Source organism: Chamaea fasciata, unplaced genomic scaffold, assembly GCF_029207755.1.
Source record: "Chamaea fasciata isolate MVZ Bird 193981 ecotype frontalis unplaced genomic scaffold, bChaFas1.0.hap1 SCAF_23, whole genome shotgun sequence".
Lineage (NCBI taxonomy): Eukaryota > Metazoa > Chordata > Aves > Passeriformes > Sylviidae > Chamaea > Chamaea fasciata.
In genome coordinates this window covers 7,026,534-7,036,425 of record NW_027094108.1, presented here as the reverse complement: position 1 = coordinate 7,036,425, position 9,892 = coordinate 7,026,534, and the positions used below count along the sequence as shown (strand labels likewise).

Sequence of the window (9,892 nt, the reverse complement as noted above, 5' to 3'; positions counted from 1 at the left end):
GAGAGGGGCCGAGAGGGGCCGAAAGGGGCCATGAGGGGCCGAGAGGGGCCGAGAGGGGCCGAAAGGGGCCATGAGGGGCCGAGAGGGGCCATGAGGGGCCGAGAGAGGCCGAGAGGGGCCATGAGGGGCCGAGAGGGGCCGAGAGGGGCCGAGAGAGGCCATGAGGGGCCGAGAGGAGCCATGAGGGGCCGAGAGGGGCCATGAGGGGCCGAGAGGGGCCGAGAGAGGCCATGAGGGGCCGAGAGAGGCCATGAGGGGCCGAGAGAGGCCATGAGGGGCCGAGAGAGGCCGTGAGGGGCCGAGAGGGGCCATGAGGGGCCATGAGGGGCCGAGAGAGGCCATGAGGGGCCGAGAGAGGCCATGAGGGGCCGAGAGAGGCCATGAGGGGCCGAGAGGGGCCGAGAGAGGCCATGAGGGGCCCAGAGGAGCCATGAGGGGCCCAGAGAGGCCATGAGGGGCCGAGAGGAGCCATGAGGGGCCCAGAGAGGCTATGAGGGGCCGAGAGGAGCCATGAGGGGCCCAGAGAGGCTATGAGGGGCCGAGAGGAGCCATGAGGGGCCCAGAGAGGCTATGAGGGGCCGAGAGGAGCCATGAGGGGCCGAGAGGAGCCATGAGGGGCCGAGAGAGGCCATGAGGGGCCGAGAGGAGCCATGAGGGGCCCAGAGAGGCCATGAGGGGCCGAGAGGAGCCATGAGGGGCCATGAGGGGCCCAGAGGGGCCATGAGGGGCCCAGAGAGGCTGAGTACAGCTGAGAGCGGCAAAGGTCCCGGTGCCGTTGCCAGCGCCGTGTTCATCGCGAACCATGTTCCCAGTCGCCGCATCACCCCTGTTTAAACACCTCCGAGGTGGCGATTCCACCACGGTCCCAGTGCCTGACCACCCACTCCATGGAGGAATTTTCTGTATATCCAACATGAGCTTCCCTTGCCTTGAACTTGATGCCGTTCCTCTTTTCCTGTCACTTGTTCCCTTGGCTCCATCCTTCTGTCAGGGGGAAGGTTACTGGTCGTTGGAAATAATAAAACCTTCCTAACTAATTTTAAATTAATTGTTTTAACTAATTGTAAGCAGCCCTCACTTTTGGCCAGCACTAGTTAAGTTTCTCCACAAACTCTTGTTACTAACATCATTAAATCACCAAAGCCTTAGTTAGAACTAACCCTGACAAGCTTCAATAAAGTTTGGATATCTGGGATCTTAAATTTATGACCCTTCAAGGTCGTTGGAGTAACCAGAAAATAGAGGAAATTAAAGCCTGGAAAGCTGGAAATTCCCTGTCTGAGGAAAAAGTGTTAAACGGAGTATAGAAATCAATTATCAACAGAGGGCAGAATGCTAAATATTAAAGAGAATTATATGACTTACAACCAATGAACATTAATTTATTTGTTTGCTGACAATGTATAAATAAGTGAAAAACTTTTGTATCGGGCTACACGGATGCCCTTGATCCCCTTGTTCAGATCGTTGATAAAGAGTTTTAAAAACGTCCCCGCAAAAATGTTTGGTTTTTTTCCCCCCAGCTTTCCTGCCACAAACGAGCTGCAGCGGGGTGTGCTTGGGGCTGGGTTGAGCCCTCGGCACATCTCCCCTGTCCGAAAGCAATTGGGGCAGAAATAGGGCGAGTTTTCCCATTTCCTTCCTCCTTTCTCCGCATCTCCCTGGGCGAGGGCCACTAGATGGCAACCAGTGACCGGCGCTGGGCGCCAGGCTGGCGTCTGGGGACGGAGCAGCCGCGTCCCATCCCCGGGGCCCGAGGGCAGCGCATCGCCGGGCCCTCCCCCGAGCTTCCCGAGCCTTTACTGCCGCTAACAGCTTCACTTTTAACCCTTCTCCCTGCAGCGGGCAGTGCCTCGAGTGCCAGCCCGAGCAGCCGTGCCTGGGACGCTGCCAGGTGTGTTAATGCCGGTCACGCGTGGGTCGGGGACGGACGGGATCGGGCTGCCCCGGGGCGGGAGCAGCAACACGAGCCGGGCGCTGTGTGTAGCCATAAACAGGCGCTCGCCCTCGTCTCCCCGTGTTGTGGGTACACACAGGGAGACGGAGCCAGGCCCTTCCTTGCGGGAGGTTTTGCCCTCCCCCAAAAAGAAGCGCTCGGGTTTGGGGCCGTCATCCCGGCTCGTGCCGGCCTTGGGGCATCCCGAGGGTGGTGGATGGGCGAGGGGAGGAGGAGGGTTTGGTGCCCTTCCAGGTGGGTCGGCAGCCGAACAGCTGAGGGAATGGCTCAGAAATAGAGCTTCGGGGAAGAAATGAGTCACCCCGGGCTGGAAATAAACAGGGCAGCGGGCGCCCCAGCGGCTCCTGGTGCAGGTTTTTGTCGGGATGGCGGAATATCCCTTACCGAGACACCCTTCGTATCTGAACGCACACCCCTTTTTTTGAGGGCAAAGCATAAAGGAAACAAGAAGAAAAAAAAAAAACCAACAAAACCACAAAACGGAGAAGGCGGCAGTCAGACGTTCTCAATAATTTATCCCAAGCTCTATATACAAAGACAAGCTCTGGCGGAGGGTTGGGAAGGGAACCTGGCTCCCGGCAGGACTCTTGGCACGCTGGATCTTCCCCCTTCAACACGCGCCAGCTAAAAATTGCCGGAGCTGGGACTCCCCTCCAGAGCTTCTCCGGTCGGTGACGGGATGCATTCAGCACACGTCTGACCGCGCTCTGGAGGGAGCGTTCCCGTCCCCTACCCCACATCCCACCTCCTTCCCAAATCACCCATTTAATTAGCGAGGGAGGGAAAAGAGAGAGGGGGGGAAAGGAACTCCCCGACCCCTCAGATCTTGATCTCAGTCCGGAAGGTTTGCTGGACGTGCTCGGAGTGCTTGGCCGGCCGGCGCTGAGCCCGGATGGTCAACATCCCGTTGTCCCCCAGCGAGGACGACACAGACGTGGGGTCCACGTCTTCGGGCAGCTGGCACTTGTGGGTGAAGGTGTTCATGACGGTGCCATCCGTGGCCAGCTGGGAGGAAAAAAAATGGGTGAAAAGAGGCGATTTTGAGGTGTATGCAGAATGGGGACTCCTTATCCTCTCCGGTCACCATTAATTAATGGTGAATTAAAGCCCGTTGGGGTTGTGGCGGCAGCTGCTTGGGAATTGGGTGGGAGCTCGGTGGTCCCCGCATCCCCCGGTGAGGATTTTGGGGTCCCCCGCTTTGGGAGTGAGCAGGGAAGAGAGGGAGCACCCACCTTCTCGGCGTGCACCTCGATCTGGTTGTTGGAAGTGGTGACGATGATGTCCTCGGGCGCAAAGTCGTTGACGTCCACCGTGAACTGATAGGTGTTCCCCAGGGTCTTCACCACGCCCGTGTTACCGGGGCGAGCTGCTAGACAGGGTTTTGGGGGGCTTACAGCCACGGCTTGCTGATGATCCCCCCCAAATGCCTCCTGGGTGCGCCCCAAACTCACCTGGGAACCCCAAGGTCTCCCCGTGGGGCCGGACAAAGCTCCCGAAAAGCTCCATAGTGCCGGCGGGCGAGGATTTCACCTTCACCCACCGCTTGCCCCCACCTGCGACCCCCAGCTCCCGCCGGGGGAAAGAGCGGAACCCCCTTCTTCGTTCTCCTCCCGGCGAAGGCGACGCCGGATCGGTTACTTCGGGCTAGTTCGACTTGACGAGCTTTTTAAAGCCTCGTTAAGGCTCCCGGCCGCCTGCCAGACCTCTCGTAAAACCGGCTAAATTTAGGTCTTGCGCCGGAGACGGTGGAAATTTTTCCCCTCTCCGTCCCCCCCCGCAGCTCAACGCCATGGAATGCGATGCCTATTATTAAGGAATAATCACGATAATTAATTAAAATATTTATTAAATCCTCCCCGCTGCGGGATGTACGTCGGGACTGGGAGCTGGGGGATGGTGGAGGGTGGAGGAAACCCGGCTCGCTCCGGCCCGAGCGGGTCCGTCGGATTCGTCAAGGTCGTTTTTAATGAGCTCGTTTGCAAACTCAGTCGGGCAGCGGAGGCGGAGGCGGGAGGACGGCTCAGGGGGTGCTAAAAAAAAGAGGGTGCAGTCCCCAAAAACGTCCCCGGCATGGAGCGCCCCGTTCCCGGGGGGCTGCGGGGGGAGAAGGAAGAGGAGGAGGAGGAAGTGGAGAGGGTGCTGGTGTCGGAGCACAGCTGGAGACCCTGCCCCACCGCCCGGAGAAGGGTCCGAGGTGAGACTCCCACCCAAAAAGGGCGATTCTGGGGGCGGGTTTTTTTGGCGGGGTCAGCACCCTGTTTCCCCCCTCGCAGGGTGCTTAGAGTGGGTGAAGCGGCAGCTGTTCCGCGTCGGGGAGGATTGGTACTTCCTCTTCATCCTGGGGGTCCTCATGGCCACCATCAGCTTCACCATGGACATCATTGTCAGCAGGCTCCACTTGGGTAAACGAAGGGCGCCCTGGGGGGGCTCCACCGGTGTTTGGGGGTTCACCGAGGATATGGGGAGGATCTTTCGGGGGGTGCATCTGCCCTCCCGACACCTCTCCTCCAGCCCACATGTGGCTGTACCGAGAGATCGGGGACATCGGGGTGCTCAAGTACCTCTCGTGGACCCTGTACCCCATGGCACTGGCTGCCTTTTCCACTGGCTTCTCCCAGAGCATCACCCCGCACTCTGGAGGTGAGCCAGCTGCACCCCAACCTCCCTAGCTCCCTAAAATGTCCCCTCGGTAATGGGTGACCTCTAAAATTCGGATCCTGCCCCCCCCCGCTCCAGGCTCCGGCATTCCGGAGCTGAAGACCATCCTGATGGGTGTGGTGCTGGAGGACTACCTGGCCATCCAGAACTTCGGAGCCAAGGTGGTGGGGCTGACCTGCACCCTGACGTGCGGCAGCACCGTTTTCCTCGGCAAAGTGGTGAGGGATCCCCTTCTGAGCCCCCAAATCCCCATCGGTTTCAGTTGGTACTGGGGTGGGGAGGAGGCTCAGGACTGTGTCCCCCCCCAGGGTCCCTACGTCCACCTCTCCGCCATGGCCGCAGCGTATCTGGGGAAGATGAGGACCACGGTCACGAGGGAGTATGAGGTGGGGGGATGCCACCGTCCAAAAAATGAACGGAGGGATTTGATTTTATCCCCAAGAAGCTGGGGCTGTGCCTAACCTCCCCACCCTACAGAACAAGTTCAAGCAGCACGAGATGCTGGTGGCAGCTCAAGCCGTCGGGGTGGCCACAGTCTTCGGGGCGCCCATCAGCGGTAAGGACCCCCCTAATCCCACCCTGGGCACCCCATAACCTCGCCCTGATCCCTTTCCCTGTTTTTCCAGGGGTGCTTTTCAGCATCGAGGTGATGTCCCCCCACTTTGCCGTGCGGGATTACTGGCGCGGCTTCTTTGCCGCCACCTGCGGCGCCTTCATGTTTCGGCTCCTGGCTGTGTTCAACAGCGAGCAAGGCAAGGCAGGGCGGGCCGGATGTGCCCTCTCTTCCCCTTTACCCTCCCCCCGTGGCATTTTTGGGGTGTTCAACCCCAAACTCACACCCTCATTCCCGTCCCCCCCTCCCAGAAACCATCGCCGCTGTTTTTAAGAGTGACCTCAAGATTGATTTTCCCTTCGACCTCCTGGAGACCTTCTTTTTTCTGATTTTGGGGTACGGAGGGTCTGGTTTTGGGGTGCTGTCTGTGCTCTGCCTGTGCCCTGCCTGCACCCTACCTGTCCTCTCCTCACAGGATCATCTGTGGGATCGTGGCTTGTGCTTATCTCTTCTGCCAGCGTTGGATGATGGTGGCTGTCAAGAAGAACCGCCTGACGGCCAAGCTCTTGGCCACTGAGTCCGTACTGGGCGTCTGTCCATCCGTCTGCATCCTGCACCCTCTGTGTCCGCGTGTCCATGCTGTGCAGGCTCTGCATGTCCCTGTGTCCTTCCCATACACCCTGGCTGTCTGTGTGCCTCCCATGAAGCACCCTGGGTGTCCGTGTGTCCCCACTGCACCCTGCCCATCCACTCTTGAGTGTCCATACGTGCACCCTGTGCACTCTGGCCACGCACGCATCCACTCTATACACCCCCAACATCCACCCCACGCACCCCGAGTGTCCCTGTGTCCCCTCCCTGCACCCCAAGTGCCCCTTGTCTATATCCCCCCCAAGCACGCTGTTCACCCCACCCCATCCACCCTGGGCAGCCGTACGTCCACCCTGTGCATCCATATGTTCCCCCCATTGACCCTGGGTGGCCCAATGTCCCCCCTGTGCACGCTGTCCACTAACCCCATCCACCCTGGGTGTCTGTGGGTTCCCCCTGTCTGTCCGTGTGTCCGTCCGCATGCGCCCAGCTCCCTGTGTCCCCCCTGCAGCAAACCCGTGTACACAGTGCTGGTGGTGCTGCTCCTCGCCTCTGTCACCTTCCCGCCCGGGCTGGGGCAGTTCATGGCCTCCAGGGTGAGTGGGAACATGTGGGGCTCCCTGGAGACCCCAAAACCTCCCAGCAAGTGCTCAGGGTGTCCATTTGTCCATCTGTCCAGCTCACCATGAAGGAACATCTCATCTCCCTCTTGGACAACCGCACGTGGGGCTTACTGGCCCCCAACGCCTCGGGGGTGGCCAAGCCTGGGGGACTCTGGCAGGAGTGGGACCATCCCTCTGCCACCATCTACAGCACCTTGACCTTCTTCCTGCTTATGAAGGTGACCATGGCCCCCCCAATCTCTGGGTGCACCCCCCCAACATGGTGTTCCCATGGGGTGACCCCCCCATGTCTGCTGCCCCCCCCCAGTTCTGGATGCTGATTCTGGCCACCACCCTACCCCTGCCAGCTGGGTACTTCATGCCCATCTTCATCTATGGTGAGTCGGGCTGGGGGGACACGGTGGGGACAGCCAGGCCAAGGAGGACACGAGTGGCACAGCCAGCCCGGGCGAGGGGTGTAGGGGGTTCATCCAGCCCTCGGAGTGGGATACTGAGGGTGTATCCAGCCCTGGAGGGGGTACATCCACTCTAGGGGGTACAGGAGAGGCATCTGGGAGGCCTGCAGGAAGGTGGTCACCTCTGCCTCCACCATTTTTCGGGGGGGCTCCTCGGATCTCCCCACCTTCCCTCCTCTCCTAATTTTAGGAGCAGCCATCGGGCGCCTGATAGGGGAGGTGGTGGCCCTGCTCTTCCCAGGGGGGCTCCATTCAGAAGGACCCTCACGGCCCATTATTCCTGCGGGCTACGCCCTGGCTGGTGAGTCCGGGGGTGGGGGACACCCCCACGGGTGGGGAAACACCCACCCCCATCCCCTGACCCTCCGCTCCCCCTGCCAGGCGCAGCTGCGTTCTCGGGCTCGGTGACCCACGCGGTGTCCACGGCCCTGCTGGTGTGTGAGGCCACTGGGCACCTGGGCCACATCCTGCCCACGGTGCTGGCCGTGCTGGTGGCCAATGCCATCACCCAGAAGAACCAACCGTCCTTCTACGACGCTGGCATCATCGTCAAGAAGCTGCCCTACCTGCCCCCCATCCGCAGCCGGCACATTGCGTAAGCCCCTGCCCCAAAAATCCGTGTTCTGCAGCCGTTCTCCAGGAAACAACTGAAATTTGGGGGCTTTTGTGCTCGCCAGCTCCTACCGAGTGATGGTGGAGGAGTTCATGGAGCGCCGGGTGGTGGCCTTGGCCAAGGGGGATGGTTTCCAGGAGGTCCTGGTGGCCTTGGACGCCTCTGCTGATGCCGAGTACCCCGTGGTGGAGAGCACAGGTGGGATGTGGGACCTGGGGAGGTCACTGTCACCATGGGGGGTGGCCAGCGAGTCCCTGGCCCTGTGTCCCCGTCTGTGTCTCCTCATGCTGTCCCCCCGGTGTCCCCATGCCATTCCCTCAATATTCCCATATCATCCCCATAGCGTCCCTGTACTGCATCAATGCTGTCCCCATCCCTTTGGTGCCCCCATGCTGTTCCCTCAATATTCCCGTTGTGTCTCCACAGTGTCCCTATGGGGTGTCCCCTTGATTTTCCCACACTGTCCCCGTACTGTCTTCACACCATCACCACCCTGCTGTTCCTAGGGGCTGTCCCCTTGGTGTCCCCCTGGTGCTCCCATATTGTTCCTATCCTGTCCCCTCTCTTCAGGGTCCCCCACTCTGGTGGGCACCGTCAGCAGGTCCCAGCTGGTCACCTTCCTCCAGAGCCACGAGCACCCCCAGGCCCCCCAAGGGGAGAAGGTAAACGGGTGGGGGGCACCCTGCCGCACCCAAAAAGCTGCTTTTCCACCCCAAAATTAACATGTCACCTTCCTCAAGCTGGCCACCGTGGGGACACTCGGGGACGACTGCACCATTGAGCCCATCATGCTCCAGCTCTCCCCATGGACCTCCTTGCACCAGGTTTGGGGGTGGGAAACACGTCCTGGGAGCCCCCCCAGGCCTGTGTCACACTGAGGGGACACGGTGAGGGTGGCTTTGTCCCCACGTGTCCCTGTTGTCCCTTTCCCAGGCCTATCACCTCTTTCAGCTGCTGAAGCTGCAGCGAGTCTTTGTCACCCGCTCTGGGGAGCTGGTGGGAGCCGTGAGCAGGGCGGAGGTGAGGGGGGAAAGGGGCAGATGCGGGGGAAAAGGAGACGGGAAAGAGGGCTGAGAGCCCCTGTCCCACCTCCTCTGTCCCCTTCCAGCTGCGGAGAGCAATCGAGGAACTCGCCAACCCCAAGTGATGACGTTTGGAGACCACAGGGGACCCCTCCTCAGGGATGTCCCTCACGAAGAGAGGGGTGGTCCTGACCCCCCAGCTGGTGTGGGGAGTCTGGGCTGGGGGCACCGGTTCTCTGGCAGAGCATTAAATACATCGACCCATCAATGCTTCCCCCCCCCTTCCCTTTCTTCAGCCCCGCCGGTTTCTTTAGTGGGGGGACACCCCCTCCCAAACCCAACAACAACGCTTAAAACCGCCCAGATCACCCCAGAACTGCCCAGGACATGCACTGAAGTGCGCCAGTCTCTGCCACACTCCCCTATGCCCCCCCCCCCCCAAAAAAAAATTATCAGCACATAATTATCCTTATTTTAATTACTGCAGTTAATAAGAGGGTGGGTGTTTAGTGACCCCGAAATCCGGGGGGAGCGGCGGGCCAAGACCCCAGGCCTTTGGTGACCCCCGGACTGGGGCGCAGCGGCTTTGGGCGGTGCATCGGCGCTAACGAAGCCGTAATTAAGCCTAGGGGGTTAATTAGGCGCGGCGGGGCAGGTTGGGCAGGGCGGGCATGCCCGGGCCCGGCGCAGGACGGGTGAAGCGGGGTCAGCGCCACGGAGACAGCTCAAAAGTGGGGCAGGAGCTGGGCCGGGCTCCGCGCTGGGCGCTGGGAGAGCGCCTGGGCTGCGGCACCCACGGGACGAGCGAGGGCAGCGCTCCGCAGCCCCCCGATGGCCTGGGGAGGTTGGGTGGGCAGCGGGGCAGCACCCACGGGCGGCACCGCCGGCGCTGCCCGTCACCCCGAAAGCCGCGCAGTGCCCGTGCCTCGGTGTCCCCGCGGTTCCGCAGCCCGTGTGCTCGCAGCCGGCCCCGCGCCGGGCGCACAGGCGGTAAGGGGCTGCCGGAGCCCCAGGCCGGGGCGACCCCCCGGTCCCGTCCGGTCCCGTCCCTCCCGGGCGCCGCCATCGAGGCCGGCGCCGAGACCGACAAACTCGTGACACCCACAGGCCAAAATGCCCCCAAATGGGGTGAACCCCCCCCCCCCCCCCAAACCCGCGGCTTTCGCAGCACGGTGTCGGTCCGCCCTCACCTCCCCACCCGTCCCTTATTATGGTTTGGGGCAGAAAAAAATGTCAAACCCCTTTTCCCGGCATTTTCCTACCCAGTCATTTGCAGGCTCCGGGCAGCCGGCGCGGCCGGGCTTTGCCTCCGGGGGAGCGGCGGGGGATGAAAAGGCCAAATTCCTCCTGGGTTTTGCTGAGGAAAGAGGCCCCGGACGGGAAACACTCCCGGAGCCGTGTGAAACCCCTTAAATTCCCC

At 61.3% G+C, this 9,892-nt stretch overlaps 2 protein-coding genes across 3 annotated transcripts; one reads left to right on the top strand and one right to left on the bottom strand.

Annotated features, from left to right (window-relative positions):
• Nucleotides 1–1,862: 1,862 nt before the first annotated feature.
• On the top strand, nt 1,863–8,736 carry CLCNKA (chloride voltage-gated channel Ka). The gene is made up of 20 exons (XM_066202994.1): nt 1,863–1,894; nt 3,946–4,151; nt 4,231–4,359; nt 4,469–4,597; nt 4,694–4,833; nt 4,924–5,001; nt 5,093–5,171; nt 5,242–5,367; nt 5,480–5,564; nt 5,644–5,745; nt 6,271–6,355; nt 6,439–6,600; nt 6,690–6,759; nt 7,028–7,138; nt 7,219–7,432; nt 7,515–7,648; nt 8,021–8,112; nt 8,191–8,274; nt 8,384–8,470; nt 8,559–8,736. Exons 2-20 carry the CDS (start codon nt 4,028–4,030, stop codon nt 8,595–8,597), a joined length of 2,070 nt encoding a protein of 689 aa, XP_066059091.1. The 5' UTR covers nt 1,863–1,894; nt 3,946–4,027; the 3' UTR covers nt 8,598–8,736.
• On the bottom strand, nt 2,456–3,641 carry HSPB7 (heat shock protein family B (small) member 7). Of its 2 annotated transcripts, none has more exons than XM_066202995.1 (3): nt 3,409–3,641; nt 3,190–3,326; nt 2,456–2,962 (listed from the first exon to the last, which is right to left on the bottom strand). In XM_066202995.1, the coding sequence occupies exons 1-3, from the start codon at nt 3,461–3,463 to the stop codon at nt 2,777–2,779; spliced, it is 378 nt and encodes a 125-aa protein (XP_066059092.1). In that variant the 5' UTR covers nt 3,464–3,641; the 3' UTR covers nt 2,456–2,776. The 2 variants fall into 2 exon arrangements, with proteins under 2 accessions (XP_066059092.1, XP_066059093.1); XM_066202996.1 differs by having other exon boundaries at nt 3,190–3,323; nt 3,409–3,638.
• Nucleotides 8,737–9,892: the final 1,156 nt, after the last annotated feature.

Excerpts from the sequence above, each read along its gene's own strand:
- HSPB7 (XM_066202995.1), bottom strand. The coding sequence starts at position 3,463 with ATGGAGCTTTTCGGGAGCTTTGTCCGGCCCCACGGGGAGACCTTGGGG. Across the intron at positions 3,327-3,408 it reads GGAGACCTTGGGGTTCCCAG|CAGCTCGCCCCGGTAACACG; the intron begins GTGAGTTTGGGG and ends AACCCTGTCTAG. Across the intron at positions 2,963-3,189 it reads TCGAGGTGCACGCCGAGAAG|CTGGCCACGGATGGCACCGT; the intron begins GTGGGTGCTCCC and ends TTTTCCTCCCAG.
- CLCNKA (XM_066202994.1), top strand. The coding sequence starts at position 4,028 with ATGGAGCGCCCCGTTCCCGGGGGGCTGCGGGGGGAGAAGGAAGAGGAG. Across the intron at positions 4,598-4,693 it reads CATCACCCCGCACTCTGGAG|GCTCCGGCATTCCGGAGCTG; the intron begins GTGAGCCAGCTG and ends CCCCCGCTCCAG. Across the intron at positions 6,760-7,027 it reads CATGCCCATCTTCATCTATG|GAGCAGCCATCGGGCGCCTG; the intron begins GTGAGTCGGGCT and ends TCCTAATTTTAG.